This window comes from Clytia hemisphaerica, unplaced genomic scaffold (genome assembly GCF_902728285.1).
Source record: "Clytia hemisphaerica strain Z4C2 unplaced genomic scaffold, Clytia hemisphaerica genome assembly, whole genome shotgun sequence".
Classification (NCBI taxonomy): domain Eukaryota; kingdom Metazoa; phylum Cnidaria; class Hydrozoa; order Leptothecata; family Clytiidae; genus Clytia; species Clytia hemisphaerica.
The window spans coordinates 209,798-234,209 of NW_027104573.1; the positions used below are offsets into that span (position 1 = coordinate 209,798).

The following is a 24,412-nucleotide window of genomic DNA, read 5'->3' on the forward strand; positions in this document are numbered from 1 at the left end:
AAAGTGCATACCATGAAGTCGGGTAACTTGCATCAGTGGAGGCTAACATGCATAGCCCTCAAATGACTGACCAATCAACGTAGCAAAATTTCAAAACAAATAAGCTACGCAGCTCCGCTCGCAGCTCTCCTCTACCATTTTTGTTTTGATTTAACTTTGTATTTTAAGGACCAGCCAGGTCATTCATTTGAGGGCTATGCATGTTAGCCTCCACTGATGCGAGTTACCCACCTTCACGGTATATCCTTTTTCTATGGACACACTGTACATACCTTGCCCAAACTGTCTGGTGTCTGACTCTTAAAAAGATTCATTTGTGAAAATAAATATTTTTCTAATAATAGATTAAAAATGATTGATAATAAAAAAGTATACAGAATATATAATTTATAATTCCTTTATTTTCAGTTTGAATTTCCTTCTGTAAAGTCTTCCTGTTCCCCAGAAATTTTTCAGTTGAATTATACCGGGTGTCTCAGAAAAAAGTGTACAAGTTTGACGTTACACTTTTTTTTATATATAAGAACCAGTAAATTTTTGCTGAGGCTCGGCTGTTCTTATTTTTTTGGCACTTTGAGCCTTGAATTGTTCTTGTTTTGTTCTTATTTTTTCTAAGGTAAAAAACAAGTTTTGGCTATTTACTTTACTATTTAGAGGATTTTAGAAACCAGTGATTCTTTTTGCTATAACTCTCTAACTTCAGCCTCTCCACTGTTCTTAAATTGTTCTTATTTTTTGGCATTTTTGAGCCTCATTGTTCTTATAAAATTGTTCTTATAAAAAAAAGAAAAGTGTAGTTTGTGAGAAAACTAAAAATGTTATGAAAACTTTTTGAACCTACCTCCGGGTACCCCGGTGGAGGTGCTATAAATTAACCGATGTCTGTTCGTCCGTCTGTTACCAGCTTTTCTCAGGATTGGCTCATTAGTTTTTTCTGATTTTGGCACAATGATGCAAAATGGCAATGCCCAAAATGTGCCGAACCCTGATTTCTGAAAAAATAATTTTCTGGGCGAAAATGCCAGAAATATGCCGGAAAATCTGTTTTTTTGGCATTTTCTCGAGATTTTATCATTCGTTTTTTCTGATTTTTTGCTCAAAGATGCGTATTAACAATGCCCAAAACATGGCCAGTCAGATTTTTGAGAAAATTTTTTTTCCGGCCGAGAATGCCGGAAATCGCCGTTTTTCTTGATTTTCATTGGACTTTTTCCTTATAATTGGTTGTTTTTTCATTCTAAAACATTATTAATAGCAATGCTAAAATGTGACAGAGCCCGATTGTCTAAAGAAACATTTCTTTCCGGCCGAAAATGCCGGAAAAACCGGAGTTTTGACATTTTCTCGAATTTTTCTCAAATTCAGTTGAGCTAGAATCTCAGAATGTTTGTGAGTGAGTTTGTGAGTTTGTCCACAAACTTTGGGGCAGCGTAGAGAGCGGAATAATTGGTTGACGGAGCTGAAATTTGGCACACGCCCTCCTCATGTTAAAACTTAGGGGTAGTTTTTTTATTTTCTTAAATTTCGCTTTTTTTCGCGAGTTATTCCCATTTTACCGGGATTTGGCGCTTATTTAACGTCATAAAAGTCAAAATAATTGACGTCAAAAAATATTTTTTAAATTTTCTTTTAGATTCATTGACGTAAATGAATTTATTGACGTCAAATATCATTTTTTAACTTTTCAAATCTCAATGCCTTAAAATTTTCTACTTAAATTTTTGCAATTTAGATATTTCATTCCGATTTTTGTTTATTCCTTAAATTGCCTACGACTGAGCCTTCTCTTATCCTGCTAAGTATCCATCTATCTGGGTTTACAATCGAGCCTTCCCTTTCATGTGAACGATTGCCACGTAGGCTTATCAACCAAACTTTACAATTTAGCCCTGCCTTATTCCGAGTAACCATCACTTTTGGATTACAATTTTAAGCCTTCCCTAGTCCTGATTACTCATCACCCTATGGGTTTACGACTTAGCCTTCTCTTATTCCAATCACCATTCACAACGGATTTACAATCGGCTTATTACAATCTCTTATCCCTAGTACCAATTGCCCTTTTAAAAAAAGTGTTTACAATTGGGCCTTTCACTTTCACACGTATACTGAAGTTGAGCCCAGTGCTTTAGCACGTTACAGTCATTCATAGTTTTTTCTATTTTTTTTGCAGAGAGATGCGTTTTCGCAATGCTCAAAACATGGTCGAGTTCGATTTTTGAGAAAAAATTGTTTGCAGATTTTCACGGATTTTCATTGGATTTTTTCGTTTTATGTCGTTGTTTTTTCAAACAGAAACATTATTTATAAGAATGTCCACGATTAAGCATGGTTCAATTTTCAATGAAACTGATTTTGGTACAGGAACTTTCCAAATCGCCGGATTAGCTTGTTGAAATTTTTTTTTGCAGGGGTTCGTAACGAATATTGACGTCTTCGTATGATCCTAGTATTTTTTTTTTTGAAGAACGTCATTTCATATTACCCAAAATATAGCCCAGAAACCCTGGTGATACCTTGCTGAATACTTATTTGATGGAACCAATGAAGATAGTTTCAGTTCGACCTTATTGGCCAAAACTTAGTTGACCCTATAAGTGACTAAAATTAGGGCCGACTAAAAATTTAGAAATGGTCAAAACTTAATTATGAGTCGGCCCTTAGTGACTAAATTTTGACGAGGTGACTAAAATTAGGGCCGATAAGGTAAATGACTCTTTTTGTACGAAAAATTGGTCAAAAACCACTTCTATTTTCAAGGTTTTGAGACAAAGAAGCTGTTACAAAATTTTCCGAAAATCTAAAATTTTTTTTCTACATCGAAAATATGGTCCTCAACTCAAAGTTGAAATACTTGTCTTCGCAAATGTAAATTTAATTTTCTTCTTCATCAAATTTTTTCAATGCAATTTTCAGAATACTTGTTTGACATAAATTTCGCGTGGATTAATTTTAGCAAGGGCAATGATTTTGAAGAAAAAATTAAATTTCGCGCGAATGAATTTTAGCAATCTGTCTATTCGGCGTGTTTTAGCGAGATTTATTTTAGCGAAAATAGAGAAAACTCGCTAAAACGCTAAAATTAGTCTCGCTAAAATTTCTACGATCAAAGTAACATGCCTTAGTTTTGTCGGTTACATCAGTCAGAAAAATACATTTTATAATTATGAAAAACAACAACAATTATGAAAAATTCACTATGGTCAGAGCCCTTAAGTAATCCTACTTGGTCTGTGAGAATGGGGTGTCATGAGTACACGCTTTTTTTTATAAGAATAATGTACTTTGGATGAGGGTAAAGTATTCTTAAGAGATTGCCAAAATTGAGGGTGAAATATTCTTAACGTATTCTTACTTTTTAGACTTGACTTTTTTACAAACATGAGGAATGATCAATTTGAGAGTTTTGGACTTTTAAATAAACATTTGGAGCTAAAGTTACTTTTCTGCCTGAAAGTTTATATTTAAGTCTCACAAAAGAAGCAGTATTTTTCTGTTAACCAAATACAAACTGACTGTATTCTTACCAAATTCTGTGAAACTCACCCTAGAAGGTATTCTTAGGGTATTCTTATGATTTGGCCAATTTTCACCCTGATATTCTTATAGAAGATATTCTTATAAAAATAAAAGCGTGTATCGAAGGAAGGTTCTGAAAACCTGGGTATAGAAAAGTTCCCATCCAATAGTTGCAATAAAACAGGTACATTTTTCTAGTTTTATCGCCCATGTTATAGTGGAACATAACCTAACACTTTCGAAACTACGGTGGAAGATTCAACCCAATACCAAAAGTATACGTCATAACAAGGTTGCCAAAATTGCTAACCTACATTTGCAGGGCCATTGGAAAATATGACCTAAAATATTTACTACTTAGATAAAATAAGATAACCAAAGTCGAAATTCATTTTTGGAAACTTTTTGAAAAATTATTAGCAAGAGCTTGTAGTAATGAAAATTGACGTCATCATAAAATGCCCAAAAAGTGTTCCGAATTTTCCGAATCGACTTTCGTTTTTTTGTGGTTACTTACAGGACCCCGAAGGAGCCTTTGAGCAATTTCAGCAACATATTATACTTTTAAGGTTCGGGCTAAGATAATGCTACCAGACTAAATGAAGAAATGATAATTATGCAGTTTGTAGTGGGGCGGTTAAGCTGGGAATAGAAATAGAAGCACACACAAGGTTTGGGGCGGTTTGACCATTTCTTTCGGAAATGGAGTGGGACTTGGTTGGATTTAGAGAAATCACACACAATTCATTTGAATTCATAAATGAAATATAATTCTATCTAATGATAACATGGTGACTTCTAAAAAAGAAAGATCCTAAAAAATATGAAGCAAATGATCACTAACAGATTATATATACATCAGTAATAAAAAATCAGGATGCAAAAGACCAAATTATTTGGTCAGCGAAATGATTACCAACAACCAACCCCCCTTTGTGAAAAATGTCTCTGTATAAAAAAGTAATGAATAACAAAAGAATGGGTAATATACAAGTGTAAAATTCACGCAAACAATTCTGTAAGATGCTAAAACACATCATGTAGTAATCAGTTCAAGCATTAAGAATATTTTAATCATCATTAACACAACGCCAACATTTAAGAACTTTATTAATCCTCTGATAACGACAGATCGATTGTCTCTGGTTTAAAATGTCCACTAATTATACTCGCTCTCTCGTGTGCCGCGCGCTCATGCGGCGGTAGTCTGTCATGAGGTTGTCGCTCTAAATGATGTTCCATAGGCGAACGAGCATGAGGCACCCTTTCCTGAGCCTGTCTCATATACCTCTCATGTAGAGCACGTTGCTCGTTCAAAGCACGTTCACGTTCACTCATGGCACGATGTTCACGTTCACGCTCCGTCATTGCGCGGTGCTGTTCACTAAGCATGTGTTCGTTTAGCGCTCGTTCACGCTCACTAACAGCTGATCGATCGAAAACTGAAGAACGCGCCATTCGTTCGCGTTCCCTCTCGCGTTCGATTCGTTCTCTTTCTCGTTCGTGGACGAGGAAAGCAGCGTCTGGGTGAGCAGAGCGTTCATATAAAGAGCGACGCACGGGGTCATAATGATAAGAAGAATGAATATCCTCTCGCCCAAAACCACGCTCTGCACCAGGCGGTAGTAGCATTTCTCCTTTCATTTTTAAGGCAGCCTCAGAAGCAGGTCCTCTCTCTTGAAGTAACATGTGACGTGCATGTTCTGCGCGCATTATTTTCTCACGCTCAGCTCTCTCAAAGTGTGCAGTCGAAGTCAATTTTTCATTCAAGTGTTTTTCGATAGCCTCCCGATTAAACGCCTCAGGATTGTGACGAACATTTTGTGGTAAGCCTCGCGGACTGAGGTCAGGCGCTTGGCCATGTCCGTGACGTGTGCCATGTGGGAAATTTTTTCTTTGTGTAACATAATGGTGATATGCAACAGGGTCTCTCATCATTTCTTGTGGATCATGAGGGAAACTTGGACTAACAGCGCCTTCACGACCGACAACAGATGGAGGGTGGCTTTCCCGCCCGTGCGGAACACGATGTCGACTCATTTCGCGCGCTAAACGAGCTTGAGCTTCATTGGCAGCAGCGAAAGAGTGATGCGGATATTCGTAAAGTTCACGAGGGACAGCAGTTCCTGGTCGAGAGCTAGGTCTATGCGTTGGGATGGGCGGTGTGGGTGGAATGTTGAGGTGTTCACGGCGTTCAAGGTGAGGATTGCTCGGTTCTGCTTGTGAGGCGTTTCTTAAATGTTCATCATGAAGGTGTAAATGGGTGTGCGTGTGGTGGTGGGCGTGTAAATGAGGTTGAACTAGTGATCCGCTCACTGGTGGAGGTTCCAACGCAGATCGATCCATTGCTGAATGTGGGCGGTCACCAGGTGTTGAGTCTCCACTCGTGCGATGTGCACGAAGGTATGCTTCGGCGGCACTTGTTGGATGTGGAGGGTGCGGTGGATGGGGGCCACGGCCGCTTTGAGATAATCGGTGAAACTCGAGAGCTTCTGAGTTTCTTTGTGGTACGAAGGGATGAGCTGGATGCGATGGGTGAGGCGACAGCAATGTAGCATGCTGCGATCGATGGTCAGTAGGTTGTCTTTCAAGACCTTTAACCAGTGCAGGGTATTTGCCTTCAAAAAGTGGAGGGCTTCCCGGTCGATGAGGGTGGTCGTGGGAGAAGTAAGGCATGTATCGTTCTCCACTTCCTCTATGATGTTGTTGTTGTTGTTGCAACATTCGTTGCATGTTCTCTCGCATGTTCTCTCGTTGCATCTCAAAATGTGACGTAATTTGTGCAGGTTGGTGATGACTGATCACAGGACTACCACTTTCACGACGCTTCAGAGCTGCCTCCTTCTCACGTTGGCGAAGTAAAGCATGTTGCTCTTCCAACATACGTTTCTGAATAAAACAAAAAATAGACAACATTGAAAATATACTCATGCTAATTACTTTACTTAGTTTCGAATGACATAGCAGAATCTTGGTAAAAGTACTATCAAAATGAGGCCCGCAAGATGATTTTAAGTCAGAAAGTTTATTTGATTAGAACATTGCAGAAAGCAAAACAGCGGTGTACCTGATGCTCCTGTTCAGGATTTCGTTGTTTCTTCGGTCTTTTGAAAGTGTAAATTCTTTCGCATCTCGAACATGTACTTTGCGGATCAGTCCTTCTCAACTCGAATCTCTGGTTGATTTTCTCCAACTTCTCCATGTCATCGGGAATTTCCGGCGAGGGCGGACCTGAGAAAAGTTCCGGTTGAACAGCGGGCGAATGATGGGCGTTCATGAAGTGCTGATGGTGATGCATGGGTGGGGGTTTATTGATGGGTGTTTGATATTGTTGCTGTTGTTGTTGTTGGGCGTATGTGCGTGGTTTAATTTCATCGTTTTCTTCTTTAATTGGTTGGAAAGTATTCTCCACCCGATCTTGAGGCGGAGCTTGAATCGTTTGTTTGACAGCCGTCATTTGTTGTTCAGGTTGTATGGTCGGTTTCTGCAAGATCACAGATTGTTGTATACTTGGTGTCATTTCACTAGATACACTTGACGATGACGCAATGACAGTGGTTGTACTGTGAACTTGAGGTTTAGATTCGCTCACTGTGGTTGTCTGAACGGGTGATTGTGACCGCGAGCTTTCAGTGGAAGGCCCATTGCTGCTCTCTGCACGGCTGCTTGACTCACTATCTTCAGATTCGTCATCTGCGTCCTACGTGAATAAAAGAATGAACTTATGCTACAGGGGATAAATATCTTCGTTATCGGGAAATGGTAGTAAAAGGTTTCATGAAATAAACGCGATTTGTGGGGTTGACTCCAGGAGAGGTTCTATTAAACACTTCTAAATTCACAAAAGAAACTAATTTTCTATGTTTTCTACATTAAAAACAGCAAAAAAGAATCATTCTTACCAGTGCATCATCCGATTCATTCCTTTCTACGCGGCTTTTCTTACTCTCTTCATCCTTTCCTTCCATCTCTTCATTTTGGGCTTTTCGTTTGTTCTTTGCCTACGTAAAGAAAAAATGCATCTAGTTTTAGGAATAGTCTCGCTGTATGATATGCAAACACCTATGATGACATACATACTAACACGTTTGTAAATCTCGTGATCCAAGCCACGATAAACTTCCAATATAACACGTTTGATTTTCAAAAAAGGACAAGCGAGAAGATTACAAATCAAACATTTCATTCTGGTTTGTTGTTTACAAATGAAGCGTGTTTACTCGAATACGAGGAGCACTTTTTTACGTTCTAACGACGACCAGAGAGATAAAGACAAACAAACCTTAGGCTCCGTTTCTTCGGCTTCTTGTGTGGTAGGTAGTGGTGTTGATTGTTTATTACGACTGTTCTTGGCTAAAAAAAATACAACAAATCATAAAAAGTAATCAAAACATAAACATTAAACGCGAATAGTTTGATAGTGAGAGGTTTGTTTCTTTTAAAAACATCAGATAATGTGGTTTCTATGGAATTTCATATGAACAGACTTTTCAGGAGAAACAAAACTCTTTCTTTGGCTTATATTTCATCAAAATAACAGCTAACTGAGAAGATATCCTAAAGAAAAGTACTTCCCTAATCTTATCAAGCTGACTGACTATCAAAGAAATTCGTTTCTATTCATGAAAAACACAGCTTTTCGTACTTAGACATTACTTCTCGTATTAATAAGCTCAAATTAAACATATAAACACACGCAAAGAAGACTTGTCTAGTATAGAGATGAGATATTACATCCAGGAATATTACAAAAGTAGAAGAGAGAGCTCAACGGAGAAGTACATGAACTGATTCCTTCAGTATTCAAAAACTAAATATTCGACAAAAACTTGTCTATTCCAAAATGTTATAAATAAGATTTCCACCCGTAAACCAGCTTATATTTCAAACCTACTTACTCAGCTTAAAATACAGAAATACTGTCCGCTCAAGATTGGCGTGACATTATAGGGGCCGATTTTCAAAGAACTAATAATTAATTTACTGTACTCGAATATAATTTTCTATAAGCACAAGAGTCTTACCATCTTGAAGTATGCGATTCTTCATTGTAGCAGGATTACAAAAGACAGGCGTCGAAGATCTTCTAGTGCGCATGCGTCCAGTGTAAGGCACTTGTTCTTCTAAATTTTCAAAAGCTGCTTTATAAATGTACGGCGGAGGGTCTCTCTTTTCTTCCTCCCTTAATGGACGCATTTTTCCATACCGTTTGAAGTATAACCGACAATCGTAACACAAAAGAGTCTTCGATTTGCCAGCATGATGCCAGTTTGGTGATTCTAAAGAAAAATGGGTCGAGTTTTCGAAATAACAGAATTTTTCTATCGTTAAACGATGACGAAGTAGAAATGTTAGCCCACTTCAATTCTCTACCGCTTGAAAGGCAGCTCGGTCAAGCGTTATCAAGCTCATTTCAAATAATTAAAATTCTTCATTTCTTTTGGCTTAGAGCTTTCGAAAATCAGTTTGCAAAGAATATTTAGAACTTTCAAACATAACTTACTAGTTGTATAGCAGTGGCGACATGCGTATAAACTGAAACAGGAAAAAAGTATAACAATCAGACATGATCACAATTTCTGGAAAAAAAAGACTTGGAAAGCAGATCTTAGAATTTTAACTTAAAAATAGTTCCCTGTACAAAGCTAACCATTCTTAACGGCATGGTCAGCTTTCGAGAAGATTGGAAACGAATCTAATATGACTGAGAAGGGGTTAATTATTTTGGGCAACGTTCTGTGTCGACTCTTTACAAATCCCTAAAAGGCCGACCACGACGCTAAGCATCACACATGTGGGTTTAGAAGATCTAACGGACGATAGTGATCATTTAAAGAAACAGTTTAAAAATACCTTAAGTCGCGAACATTTTCGCTGTCATCACTATCATCAAATTCATTTTCACTGCACGAACTCAATTCCACTGAAAAGAAAAGAAAAGAATCATAAATTATACATCCAAGGGATTCAATACAAACTGTGAGGTCTTATTTTGATAATCTAAACGCTTTTGAAACCACAATATCCTATTTTATTGAAGCAAAACTATAATAATCTCTTGACACGTGAAATGGCCTTACAAAATTCAGAGGTTTCTGTTGTTTTTGGTTTTGTGGTTCTGGTCTTTCTAGCCAACACATTATGACGTCTACCGCCACGTTTGTGAGGTCGAGAACTTGATGCAATTGACGACTTCTTCCAAAAATAATAATATTGGATAAGATCATTCTGTGAGAAGAGAAAACAAAGGAACAAAAGTTAAAGCAGGAATTTTTCATCTCGTCAAATCTAAATTCCTCAATGAAGATATTCTTATAAAAATCGCGGTTTGTTTTTATAAGCCGAGAAAATAAGGATGAGGTTGGTTGATTATAAATCAGTCTCTAGGTTCTCAACATGTCACAATGGATTGTATTGAGTTTATAAAACCCGTATTACAATAAGTCTAAAGAGAACTTTACAACATTCCTATGAAAAATTAATATGTGATATGAAAAAAGTCTCGGACTTACGGTGGTTCTGTCAGGAAGCAGCTCTTTACGGATTCGATGAAATGTTTTCCCATATGATCTCAAACCTTTCATGAATTTTTTCTATAAACAAAAACAAAATGGATGAAGATAAGAGCCAAAGATAGAAGGAAAACAACCCTTAGGAAATCAAAATACACACGGCTTTAAATCCACTTTCTTTTACAACGTACTACTCAAGGACCTTTCCCTTTCCACTTAAGATTTCAGCATCAAGTAAAATGCACGGCCGACGAACGAACTGAAAAGTAACATGTCATCACTCGTTTGCCTTGCATCTATAACAAACCCTTTGAATCTCGAATAAAAGTTAAGACCTGAAACCTTTATATACCTTTTATGCGAATTTATTCAGTTTTTTCAAATGTAGAAAATGATTCAAAATCGATTTCGTGTATTGTTTCGTCTGAAATGCTTAAGAGCCTTAAGTAAAATCTGATGTAGCAACATTATGAAAGGTACTCACTCTTTCGTCATCTGACCACGATCTCATTGTTTTCTTTGGTGACGGGTTACAAACAAGATCTTGCAATGCCGTTGATAAATCATAGTTGTGCCCGTGCAACTATCAAATATGAAAAGACAACGATCTAACTTTATACAGAGGTACAGTTGAGTCTTTATAACTCCATTACGCACGGATAACATAAAACTTGTTCAAGTTAAGGAAATTTCGAGTTATGGACTAAGGTATATAAAAGGCATTGTTGAAGGGTCGGGAAAACTTTTTCAAGTTAAGACATTATAGTTAAAGAGGTTCGAGTTGAAAAGACTATACTGTATTAGTGAAAATTTAGTAATTTCCGAAAGTAGAATTAGAGTACACGGAAGAAACTTTTTCTATTCCACGGTTTTGAAAAAGCCGGTAGTTCAAGTTTGGGTTCGTTGGAAAGCTCTTTTCACAATTTATTTCTTGACATGTCAAATTTAGAAAAAGGTTCTCAATAAACTGTACGGCAACCTAAAATTGGTATCGAAAGAGTTGATTATAGACGGGCTTGCTTATCACCGAAAACCTTTACGAAATACTTTCTTGTCAACATATTTGAAAGGATTGACCAAAGGAAGGGAAAACGAATCGTTATACTATAGATTCTTGGTAGTTGTCAAGACCTAATAGAAAAATACACTCACCATATCGTAAGAGTACTGAATCGGCAAATCTTGGGAAACCATGTTTAAATTTTTGTCGATGATACAGGGACCACTTTCTTGAGTGTTTTGCCAATATCCACTATAGGAAGTTATGCTTCCAGCAGCGCGAAGATACACCACCAACTTTGAATTTGCAATTCCTTGTGGATCCCAGATCTAAAATAACAATATTGAATTTAAGCGTTATAAAACCTCCGGATGGTTCTGGGAACCCTCCCCAATTTTCTTTTCTTACCATCCATTTGATGGAGGAGGTTTCTCTTCTTGACTAAAGGCTGTTCCCGCGTCCGACCAAAATCTTTGATAGGAGTTTAAAAAAAGTGACACCCTAATAGTAGCACTAGTCAATAGCGGTGTAAATGCATCGAGAGCGCTAGATCTACTTTTTCTTGAATACTTGTGTGTGTTGTGATGCTGTAGCACCATTTAACGTTGATTTCTACACTTCAATGCAGTTCAATGGCATCTTTATGGGCAAAACTTCCAAAGAACACCGGTCAATATAGCGGATAAAGTTTAGTCGAAGATTTATAAATAGGTCAGCGGTCTTAAGGCTAAAAACACCTACAAAACCAAAGCATAAAACGTATGGCTAATTGGTCCGTAAAATCAACTTACGATGTCTTCCATGCATGTTTGGTGCAATTCCTTCAGATCCTCTTTGCTTCTCTTGTGGTATTCAATGCAAGTTGGAAGAGTTGCCTAATAACAAAAATCGACGGTGAAGTTAGACAAAGTAGAAGGGCAAACCTAAACTTTTATATCGGAAAATGTTTACATTTAGTGATTGTCGGATTTGTTTTATCATTTAAAAAAAAGCACAACAGCCGGTCTAAAGAGCCTGACTGTCAAAGAATTACACAAACGATGTAAATCTTGCCATGAATATTGTATTAGACATTCCAATTGTTTTTTAATTGGCTTTTCTCATTTTTCTTTTGCTTCTGAACAGGGTGATGATTAAGAGACAGGAAATATGAGAAAGAATACCTGATGACTAGCCCCAATACGAATCTCTCCTTTCGCGTTGGCCATTCTTCTTGTGTCAGGATTGTAACGTAAGATATAATACCAACTGTCTTTATCTGCTATATATTCCATCATATAATCCTTGACATCATTAAAAGGATTACAACGCGCATGACCTCTGAAAAGACCAACAAACAAAAATCAAATTGAGTCAATAAAAACGAATATATGGGGCTTGACGACTTATTGAATTAAAAATATGTTAGTAATTTATGTCTCTAATGCTTCTTTAATAAGTTTATAATTCTTTTTGAGACGACGATAAAACGGTTTTAAACATGAAATCTGTTGTAGAGTTGACAATGGAAAGGCAAGGCAACAAATATTTAGATATTAATCAAACAAATCAATCGCATACCGTAAAGACGAAGCCGGAAACATATCGATAAAATCGGAAACAAAAAGTTCCCTTTCTTTGACCACCGGGTTGTCCAGCAATACATTGTGCTCTCCCGATCCTTAAAAAAAAGTACAACATTATTTTAAAAAAGGATTATTTTTCAATATTTTTGTATAAATAAACTAATTATAAAATTGTTAGTTTAGAGGAGGAAACAAAAAATTGACAAGACATTTGTTTGAAGAGATAACAGTATACAGTTAAGATAAAGAGGTCATTTGATCCTCTATGTCAATAATGGATGACAGACTTTATTTTGACAAAAGGATATAAGATGATTGAAAATCACACAACCGTTTTAAACACATCAAAATAGCTTAAGTGTTTTACATGTTATTTGTTTAGACTGACTTCATTTATAGATTTTGGGATAACTAATTGATTAGTAAAAGCGGGGGGAAATAAGAGAGGATCCAAGATTATTCAAAACGAATAAAATGCAGATTATTACTTGAATAACAATACTCATAGTAATTAGAGCTTAGCTTAAAAGGCACTTTGAGAAGTGTATGTCTTTTTTACAACTTTATTAAAATGGCATATAGATGACATGACTTTTTTTATATAAAAAAGGAAGTACACGCTTTTTTTATAAGAATACACGGGGAATACACTTTATAAGAATGTACATGATGAAAATGACCAAAAAATTAAAAATATGCTAAGAATATGGAATCATGAATTTTGCTACTCAAGCTAAGAATGCCATTTTTAGAGTATTTTCAATTATAAATTGTCAATTACCCCAAAGCAAGCCTCACTCCTTTCACAAAAATGCCATTTTATGCTTGAGACCTATGTACTAAATGTTAAATCTAGTCTGAATTAGGATCCTAACCTAAGATTGCTCTAAGAATATTTTAGGATGAATTTCCCCAAAAAGTTAAGAATATCCATGATTAAATTGATTTATACCATTCTTATATAAAAAAGGAAGTACTCAATACAAATCAAACAGCATCAAAAGAAGGGACTTCCAATTACTGAACTAAGGAGGGAAAGTATCTCGTACCATTTTCGGCATTACGGTCTTGTAGCAATAATTGATAAACGGTGGCAGGAATTTCACATGGTCTGTAAAACCACACTACATCGACTGTGATGTTATCTTTCTTGCTCTGTAAATAGAAGAAAAGAAATCCACAAGACATGCTTATTGATTTCAATGATGACTTTTTATATGTCACTTTTTTATCAAGCCATTTTTATCGCATTACGACGTATCTCTTATTCCGCTGCTTTTTTGATTTACACTCGAATGACAAAAATTCAGCAATAGTGGAAAAACTCATTCATTATGTAACAGTTTCAAAACTTTTCATAAGATTACGAAGTTCCGAAGATTCTTTTGAAAAATTGACTGAGGGAATTTCAAATCCAAAAACACACTTACCCTTTTAAAATCTTTGATGGAGCAAATGTAATACGGAAGATCAGGCCTTTGACTTTCAATGTAGACTGTATCTAAAAAAAACAAAAGTATTTTTCTTATAAGAACTGCCAATCTTTTTCGAATAAAAAGCTACAAAAATACAATAGCTTTGATAATATAGCTGAAACTTTTCAGTAAAAATCCCGTAAAAATAGATACCAAGACATATCGAGGCTTTTGTTTTGAAATTATGCCGCTTTTCTGGGAAGAGGAAATACCGGCTGTGGGAGGCAGTTATGTTTGCTTGTGCTAAAATTGCAAAAAAAAGACAAAATTCGTTTTTTAATGTCACTTTTTTACTAATTATTTATACTCATGGAAATGATTGATCAGCTATTAAATTATGATTGCCGGCAATTACAGCAAGATATTGAATTTTAAACACCTACACTTTAATGACTTTTGTGAATCGATGTATCAAGTCTGAACTTATTGGGCTTTTTTTGTAGGAAAAAAAAAGACTTTCTTTAAAGAAAACAAAAACTGCTGTAGAAGAGGGTACAATTAATTTCTTGATGAAAAAGAAAAATAGAAAAACCAAAAAAGTGTTATTTTTCCTTTTCATCCTATGAAACAACAATCCTTCTATTTTTATGTAATGTTATTTTGAAAACACACGAATGAGAAAGTTAGGGGAATCAAGTTACAAATCTTTCATAAGGTTTCGATGAAGGATTAACAAGTCTTCCTTCTTTCCCCTCAATCTTTCTCACTTTAACTTAAAACCTGAACAGAATGCGTCATAAAACGATTCTTTAAAAGAACAATTTCTACTAAGAAAACTAACTTTGCACAAATTCCTTGGTTTACGAAATTCAGACGTACAAAGCTTTAAAACGAAAAAAGATAAAGATGATAGAAATCTTTAGCGAGGGAAAAGGGAGGAAAGTTTTCGTTTACAATACATAGTTTGATTCGATTTCCGAAGTTTGCTAAAAAGGCAACTTTGTTTTTGATTTGTCTGTCGTTTTATAAAAATAAACGAATACACATTTTTTTTATAAGAACATCCAAAATTTTGAAGCCTTCGGATGTTTTTAACTTTTTGTTTCTGAGTTTTAAAGCCTAAAAATGTTCCTAACATGTTCTTATTTTCGCCATTTTTTAGCATTTTTGACCATTTTTCAAAGAGATTGGATGTTTCAGAGCCCGCGAAGCCTTAAAATGTTCTTAACTTGTTCTAAGGATTTTGGCCATCAAAGCCTCAAGTTTTTATATAGTTTGTTCTTATAAAAAAAACATATGACGAGTCGTTTCTTTGATAGCTATATGCAGGCAACCAGGCAGGTAGGACTTGCAAGAAGGCCACGCAACCCAATTTAGTCAAAATATCTTAAAAACGCCTGAAAAGGCTGAGAAAGTCGTCCGAAACTTATCCCGACTACGGTCTTGCCTGGGCAACACATTCTTTTTACTAAAGTGTTTACAAATGTTTTTGAAGTGAAATTGTTTGAAGCGACGAAACAAATCAAACAAAATTGAAACGTAAAACAAGGTAGAATTTTCTTACCATTGATACGATAAATATCTTTGCCATCGGAGTATTGCGTTATTTTCTCATCCTCTTTATTTCCACCATTTTTATCATTGCTTTTCTTCCCCCCTCCACCGCTGCTGCTATCCTCGTTATTCTCCATTGTCATTTTTCGTTATGTAAATAAAAATTTCTTTTTGGAACAAAAATGTTGGTTGATCTTTCAAACAAATGATAAATTATTCAACGAAACCATTGATTCGTGTGATCGCTCGCTTCTTTCTTTTTTATCTTGTTATCTCATCAAAAATGCAACAGAAATGTTCATACAAAAAACACGAGGTCGCCTTTTTTCTCTTCTCTCCTGCTCAATTATTATATGTGAGTAAGCGAGGGTGAGAGCGAATTTTGAGAATGGTTGAATCTCTTCTCTTTATTACAGACTTTCCTTTCGATGACGTCATCCAAAACTAAACAATTTTCATTTTTCTTGAATCTCTGAAAAAAGTAATAAATAGCAAGCATGGTAAAAAGTGAGAAAATACATACAGTCCAGTAAAATATATTGTTTGGGATATTTTCGTGGAAAACTAAAATCTAATGAACAACCCGATACAGTGTAAGACTTTGACATACAAAAAACGGGCCGAAAACTAATACTACACTGACACTACAAAAAAAACTAATCTCCTTCTCTCTCTTCGAACTGCACATAAATAATCCTTCTGACATCTCAAAACAACATTTCTAATTCCACCCAATCTGTGTATAGTATGTACCGTGAGAAAGGGTAACTTGCATCAGTGGAGGCTAACATGCATAGCCCTCAAATGAATGACCTGGCTGGTCATTAAAATACACATACGCAGCTCCGCTGGCAGCTCTACTCTACTATTTTTGTTTTGATTTATTTTCGTATTTTAATGACCAGCCGGGTCTTTCATTTGAGGGATATGCATGTTAGCCTCCACTGATGCAAGTTACCCTTTTTCACGGTACTACACTCATGCTTGAGTGAGAAACTCAAAACAGCCGCATATCTAAAAATACAAATTCACTGTTTTCTAATTCTGTTTTTGTATCAAACTCTTTTTTTTTAAATACAAAAACATTTGGGTTTTCTCACAAAAAAAAACAAAAATCGAAATAAACTATGTAAAAGACATGGCAGATTTCCGAATGAGCCAAGACAAAAAGCAAAACCAACCACCTCTGAAATGTATCAAACCAAAAAAAGAATAACCTAAAAGTCGCAAGCTTACGAATTTCCCACGAAACAAGTGTTGCCATTAAATCAAATGTAAGAAACAGAGACAGGCGTGCTACTAAAAACTTAATCATCCGAGAAAAGAAGTGTAATTATGCAAAAACATTTTTGACAGCAGTTGACAGCGCACACGTATACAAGACAATGAGAGAAATCCCTTTCTGTTGACAGTTATGTATTTTCAAGTCCAGAGGTGGCTAAATACATTATCAAAACATCAGGGCGTAAAACGAAACCGTTTGTTTATACCACATATTAATTTCTTTATACCGGGAAGATTTGTAAGGCCAAACAACAAACCAAAACTACTTTATACCCACATGACCTTACGAAAAAAATGTAAACACCCTAAAACTACAAAACCTAAAAATATTTTACTTTTTTCAAAAAATCAATCATTCACGCCAAGCTGAGGGTCGAAAGAAAAAACTTTCTTATATAAATGGACAGACTTCAACTTGTTTACACAGCAAGACTTTTTCATTAATGAGACTAGCTTCCGAGCTTTTATCAATTAAACTTAAGAACATTCTTAAAACAACACCAACATCATTAAAAGAAAGTCTTAATAGATAAAAAGAGGAGGGAGTCTTGGCTTGCCCAAGCATCTTCCAAAATGTCAATGCAAAAAACCCAAATGACAAAATGGGTTTGTTTTTAACGGAACACAAAATTCACAATTTATATATTTTGTTTAAGAGACAGGCAGAAAGCTTTAAGAGACCGTGTACACTATCACAAAGAGAACCCCCAACAAACCTTCAAAAAATGGAAGTGTTTTTGTTGAATAGAAAATCCGTCTAAATTTGATTCGCCGATAATTTATTCATGAACTATACATTCTCTTTTCACTTCATGTATTTTGAGATGAGGGATAAATCAATTTCTAGCAATATAAAACAAAAAGATATGTGTAACTTGGCTAGAAAAGAAAATATCTTCTTTTCACACGTTTCACAGGGACACAGGTCAAACGCATGCATAATTCACAAAAACAAAATCCACTTCTAATAGTAAATAAAATACAAAGTTGGTTTTTTTAAATCACACAATCTCTTTCAAATGAACTTAACTTGTGTTCCAAAAGCCTAGAATTTTGCCAGAAAAATACTTCGGAAATGTTTCCAATAAAGTTATCTATTCCACCACCCACGAGAAAATGCTAAAATTAAAAGAAGGGTATCATTTTTCTGTCGATTGACAAAAATAAGACGAAGAATTACGTAGTGAAAGTTGGATCGATCGACTCTTTTGATAAACAATCAATTCAAGATAAAACAAAGCGGCAATTTGTACACCGTTCTCTCTATCTAATGTCGTAATTACCGTCCTTTAGTTACCACTTCACAAACTAGAAATAATATCAGCTTACCAGATTTCTTGGTTAAAAAGCAAACTCACACAAAGCTTTTACAACTTTTCAAACAAACCAAACTGTGTCTAACTTTGTTCAAAGTGAGTAGGGTTTTCAATACAAAAACATTTTTTAATGAAAAAGGACACATTAGCGATGAATTAACTGTTAAGTAATTCGAACTCACTTCTCTTTTTTTTAAATTGACATTAAAAAAAGTTTGATGTAAAATGTTGATATCATAAGCACGCGACCCAGATAATTGTAGAAACGTAGAGACAAAAAAGAATCTATTTTGATGAAAAAAATTACTTAAAGTTTCCCAGTTCCCTAGTCTTACTAACTTAAACCTAAAATAACCAAAAAGAGTAAAAACAACAACGTAATAGAATTTCTCCAAGCCCCTTATTCAAGAAAGACAGTTTTCTCGGAAACTTCTCTCTGATATCATCTTTTTTTCGGGTTTTGAGATAACAAAACGAAAACTTTTCGCTGTGTGAAAAATGTAGAAAAAGTGGTGCATTAAAGAAAAAGTAAGAGAAAAAAATCAAAATGGTCCACCAATTTTCGAATCCCCGTGAGAAAAACAACTCATTTCTAATCAATCCAAGAGACTATAACGAAAAACACATCGACACATACTAAATAACACTTAGGAACACTAAAACTAAATAAAGTTTAACATATCTTAAACGTTTAGAACAAAGCTTGTTATTTTGTTGTTATTTTAAACAAAACTGTTGGTATGCCGTAGCCTTGTTTTATCTTGCCTTTTTCTTACTACATGGTTTAATGAATTTTTATTCTAAATTATTGACAAAATATTTCTAAAATAATATCTTGAAATCTTATACCAAAAAAATTGATAGCTAAATGCTCTTTTAACTTTTTAACCCGTTCATTCCGCTAGAGCCAGACAACCCACCACGATCTAAATACACTTTTCACATTATTGAGAACATATTATAGAGTTCTCCATTGCAGAGGATTTCAACTTTCAAGAGAGACAGATGGCTATTGTTAGGATGAAACGACAAAAGCGTGTTATGAACAAAATAATAACATTGTGCTCATTTTCTCATTAGATAATAAAAAGATTAATCATTTGTTTATTTAAGACAAAATCGCGAAATTTCTTCAAGGCTTTTCTCAAAAATGTCCACAGAGAGTATTTAGTGTTTATAAAAAAAATTATACGAGAAGCTATGTGAAAAATCAATAGTATGTTACGTCATCACTTTATTAAATAACGTTTCCATAGAAAATTACGAGAAGAAAGTAGTTTTTGTCACAAAACTCTTGTCAAGAAATCTATAAACTTTCAACACGAACCTTGCGCAGACAAGTCCCACTTGCTACTCTCACCAACAAATTCATTTGATCAACTCAACGATCCACATACATTTAAAAAAGCTCAGCAACATTTTCAACTTTCACATCGTGCCGATATCGTGTTGCATTTAGCAACATTTTAAAAATGCCGTCATTTTCCTTATAAGGAAAATAGAATGTTGCATGCGCGCTTTTCATTGGTTTTAAATTTAATCACGTGACACAACATACAAAAAATACGTCAAAACTTACGGCATGATTCCACCGAACCACCCGTGACCGGCATACTGGAGAAGTGGGACGTGGGACGGTGGGACGCTCAGGTGGGACGCTCGAGTGGGACGCTCAGGTGGGACGCTCAAGTGGGACGGTAGTGGGACGCTAAGGTGGGACGGTAGTGGGACGCTAAAGTGGGACGGTAGTGGGACGCTAAGGTGGGACGGTAGTGGGACGCTAAGGTGGGACGGTAGTGGGACGCTAAGGTGGGACGGTAGTGGGACGCTAAGGTGGGACGGTAGTGGGACGCTAAGGTGGGACGGTAGTGGAACGCTAAGTGGGGACGGTAGTGGGACGCTAAGGTGGGACGGTAGTGGGACGCTAAAGGTGGGACGGTAGTGGGACGCTAAAGTGGGACGGTAGTGGGACGCTCAAGTGGGACGGTAGTGGGACGCTCAAGTGGGACGGTAGTGGGACGCTCAAGTGGGACGGTAGTGGGACGCTAAGGTGGGACGGTAGTGGGACGCTAAAGTGGGACGGTAGTGGGACGCTAAGGTGGGACGGTAGTGGGACGCCTAAGGTGGGACGGTAGTGGGACGCTAAGGTGGGACGGTAGTGGGACGCTCTTTTATATGTATTTTGTCTTTTTCTTTTTATAATACAGTGAAGAGGGACAGGTCAAGTACTTATAAAACAATACACAGATCGATCGAAATGTTTTTGACTTTTTTCATAGTGAATGGATTATAAAATAATAACATAATCAATTTGATCGAAGCTACAAAGACCTAGCCCATGAGGTCCAAGGTCAGTTCACCCGTATATGCAGTAGTGTTTTTTATAAGGATTTTTGAATTGCGTAGTACCGTATCGACTCGATAGTACATTGCTAGCGTGCCGGACTCAGAATCATTGACAAAGAGACTTTGGTAGTTCGAGCCAGGGTCAAATTTTCAGTTTTGAAAAAAAATTCTAAGTCGCAAGGCGTTCTAATCATTTAGCTACATTTCACTCTTGGTGTTTTCAAGTTAGTCTTTAATTATTGGAAATATGAATTAAAAAGGAAAATACTTTCATTTGTCTTTTTTTCTACGCTCAATGTCAATTTTCAGGATAGGACTCGAGGTTTGTTTACATCAGAGAAAACCCCGTTCTATTTAATTGTTAAAAAAATTCCATGACACAGCATTCGAAAAAGTAGAATAATTGGGCTTTCCACAAGTATATTACTTTTTGATAAATATAACGAGATTGCTCACGGAAATATCTAACCCGGGCCTGTCAATCATTTTCTAGACCTGTCAATCACTTTTTTGGCAGCATATTCAGTCAGTTTTGCTTTTCTTTTCATCGTGGTTCTGAAAAAAGTGTTATAAGATATAATAAAAAAGACGAAAGCCAATTTTTTAGCATTTTTTTAGTTGAAAGTTTTGGAACATTAGATTTTCAAGACAAGGGAAAGTCATAACTCTTGACTCTTGACTCTCCACCCGCTAATCAACCTTATCCATTTTGAAATACTGTACTTGAATCAAACTGCATTGAGCTGAGGGGGGGGGGTTACCAATTGACAGTATGCTTTAGCGTGGGCGGCCGCCCCATACGCCATCGGAATATCAGATAGCCTAAACCGCTGCAGATACCCGTCGCGGCGTCGGTCAATTTGCCTGACTGCCCCCCCCAATTTTTGTTTCTTAAAATTTTAACGGAAATTTTCAAAAATATCAATAAGAGCTCATAAAACCAGAAAAAGTTTGATCAATGTTGACAAAACAGACAAAATAACACAATTTTCGTCGCACCCGTATAGGATTCAAACTCTCTATAATCATTACCCTTAAGTTGCCGTTTCATCGACTTATCCACTCGGCCACGCAGCTGATGTGCAAGAGAAGTGAACAATGATTATCATGAGACCTTTATTTTGCCATGACTTGTATAATTTTACCCTGTCAAGGTATTGACTTCTTAAAGAAATGATTTTAGATTATTTCCAACATGCAAGAGCCGATTGCACTAAATATGTATAACACTTGAAAACTATCATGTTATATTTTTTTGTAATTAAATCTTGCATCAGCAGTTTCGAAACAAAAGCATGCTATATTTTTATGTAAAATTATTTTTATAAAGAGAAACGCTTCCTAGGATTAAAGAGAAATGCAGGACACCTCTCAAAATCGTTCATTGAAGAACTACCCGAACATCCAGACAGCTTCCATCTCCGTCCTGCTACGTACGATGAAGTTTCGAGAGCTATCCAGAAACTTAGATCAGATTGTTCCACCGGACCCGACAACATCCCTTCAAAATTCATCAAGCCAGTATCCCAATATCTCACATCACCTCTAACCGATATCATCAATAACTGTATCCAATCATCGACCTTCCCAGAAGAATGGAAAACTAGTCGAATTTGCCCAGTTCCCAAAGTCACCGACCCCCAATCCTTGACAGACTACAGACCAATCAGCATCCTGCCAATCTTGTCAAAAGTCTTTGAAAGAATTATCCTCCAACAATTAACCGAGCACATCGAAGAAAAATCGATTTACCTCGAGAGTCAATCTGGTTTCAGAAAATCGCATTCAACTATAACCGTCCTACTCAAGCTGAAAAACGATATTAAAGTTGCAATGAGCAGAAGCGAAGTAACGCTATCTGTATTTGCCGATTTCTCAAAGGCTTTTGACACCGTTGACTATCGAACTTTAAAAACAACTTAGTAACCTTGGCTTCTCTCGAAAAGTACTTTATTTGATTAGAGATTATCTATCAGAACGCAAACAATACGCCCAAATCGACGATAAATCATCGAGCAAATTAGACGTACAGTTTGGCGTTCCACAGGGGAGTATACTTGGCCCGATCTTGTTCAACTTGTATGTGACCACTATAAACACCAACGGTCCGAGCACATACCTGCTATATGCCGATGATACTACGCTACTCCGACACACAAAGATCCAAGAACTGCAGAGCGCCATCGAATCGGTCCAAAATGAAATAGACAACATCAACCTTTGGTCTGAGCAAAACAATCTTTGTCTAAACACAAAAAAGACAAAAATGACAATCTTTTCGACCAGACAACTTGCACAACGCCATTCCCTCGCGGAACTCGTCACGGTTATCAAAAGCGCTGGACAGGATATTGAACAGGTCAAAAATTTCAAAATTCTCGGTGTTAGATTTAATGAGCATCTAGACTGGACTGAACATGTCAACCATACCATGAGATCTTGTTTTGCCACGTTACGCTGCTTAAAACGATTCAAGAACACCGCATCATGGCAGCAGCGCAAGATGCTTATGGAGTCACTGGTTCTCAGTAAACTGACATATGGCATCGCTTTACTATCCGATGCTACAAAAGCCCAGATTGAGCGTCTTCAGAAAGTCCAGAACGCCGCCGCTGGCTTCGTGCTCAAACGTTATGCCAGAACCAGTGACGTAATCGATCTCGAATGGTTACCAGTTTCTGAGATGGTTGATCTAACAATCGCCAAGATTGCCCATAGCGCTTTCCACAACCCCAGCTGGCCGTCATACCTCAAACTCAATAGACAACCGGATCCAGACAGAGAGCTCCGAAATGGTAATTTGGTCGCACATGACATTGAGGACACATCTCGTCTAACTGGCACCTTTGCACATGAGGCCGCAAAATGCTTCAACAACTTGCCTGTTGATATCAAACGAATTGACAAAAAGGAAAGCTTTGCTGATAAATGCTGGAATTTTTATTTTGATAGGGCGCTAGCCAAATCTCTAAGCTAATTCAATTCAACCTCGAGTCACAAACTTAATCAACACAGTCGATCTAGTATCTGATACTTACGTTTAGTCTTTAGCATTTGCAGCCTAGTCTATTTTCTAAGGTCATTTATTTTCAATCACTTGCTATATATTTGGACTCACTCTTCTTGTGTTTTCTAGCCCACCAGCGATTCTAGCGTTCCCCTTTTGATATATTTATTTTATGTTAATATTTATTTTACTTTATCTAAAACATTGTTCTAGCATTTTATATTCCTAAATGAGACCGAACCTATATATATTCTATTTTACCGCAGCCATTCCACAATTTTGCCATCACAATATCTACAAATTTAACTGAATGGTTTTAGTTTTGATGTTAATTCGATGTTGCGCTATTACGTCTAGTCTATTCTAAATTCGAATTTTCTTCTCAGTTTGATCTCCTATGAATATATTAAAATATTATCATATAAGTAGTTTTTCTCCCTAATATTTAATATTTACTATTTCATTGCATAACTAGGACTTTGACAACCTGCACAATTCGACCTATGTGTTTTTTTTTATCTATATCATCTTATCAGACGAACCTATTTTTCAGCGTCTTCTATATTAGGTTGCCCATTGATTTACTATTTCTATACTATGTAGCCGACCAGCCCACTAAGCTTCCATTAATGGTTTAGCTGTCCACTTCGTATCAGTTTGAATCATAGAATTTTATATACATTTATATACATAACATATACATAAAATATTTCAACTTCTTGTAAGAAGAACCAATATACTTTTGGAGATCAAGAAATTAATGATGAAAAAAAAAAAAAAAAAAAAAAAAAAAGGAATAAACCAGCTGTGCTGGAAGGTCAGCCCGAAAGGATAAGAAAGATTAGAAGATAAGAAGATTAAAATAATTAATTCAAGGAAAACTAGTTGTCCCTT

At 36.3% G+C, this 24,412-nt stretch overlaps 2 protein-coding genes across 2 annotated transcripts; one reads left to right on the plus strand and one right to left on the minus strand.

Moving 5' to 3' along the window:
- Nucleotides 1–4,245: 4,245 nt before the first annotated feature.
- Nucleotides 4,246–16,039, minus strand: LOC136823491 (arginine-glutamic acid dipeptide repeats protein-like). The gene is made up of 17 exons (XM_067079679.1): nt 15,576–16,039; nt 14,027–14,097; nt 13,646–13,751; nt 12,592–12,691; nt 12,195–12,351; nt 11,823–11,906; nt 11,184–11,360; nt 10,516–10,614; nt 10,032–10,112; nt 9,600–9,747; nt 9,373–9,442; nt 9,023–9,054; nt 8,544–8,798; nt 7,802–7,872; nt 7,422–7,520; nt 6,587–7,219; nt 4,246–6,408 (listed from the first exon to the last, which is right to left on the minus strand). The coding sequence occupies exons 1-17, from the start codon at nt 15,706–15,708 to the stop codon at nt 4,630–4,632; spliced, it is 4,095 nt and encodes a 1,364-aa protein (XP_066935780.1). The 5' UTR covers nt 15,709–16,039; the 3' UTR covers nt 4,246–4,629.
- A 6,738-nt stretch (nt 16,040–22,777) lies between these two features.
- LOC136823502 (uncharacterized) lies at nt 22,778–23,488 on the plus strand. The gene has a single exon (XM_067079691.1). It carries the CDS (start codon nt 22,778–22,780, stop codon nt 23,486–23,488), a length of 711 nt encoding a protein of 236 aa, XP_066935792.1.
- Nucleotides 23,489–24,412: the final 924 nt, after the last annotated feature.

Coding starts and splice junctions, on each gene's coding strand:
- LOC136823491 (XM_067079679.1), bottom strand. CDS start 15,708: ATGACAATGGAGAATAACGAGGATAGCAGCAGCGGTGGAGGGGGGAAG. Junction 12,692..13,645: donor AGACCGTAATGCCGAAAATG/GTACGAGATACT, acceptor CTTTTTTTTAAG/GATCGGGAGAGCACAATGTA. Junction 7,873..8,543: donor GAATCGCATACTTCAAGATG/GTAAGACTCTTG, acceptor TATTTTTTTTAG/CCAAGAACAGTCGTAATAAA.
- LOC136823502 (XM_067079691.1), top strand. CDS start 22,778: ATGACAATCTTTTCGACCAGACAACTTGCACAACGCCATTCCCTCGCG.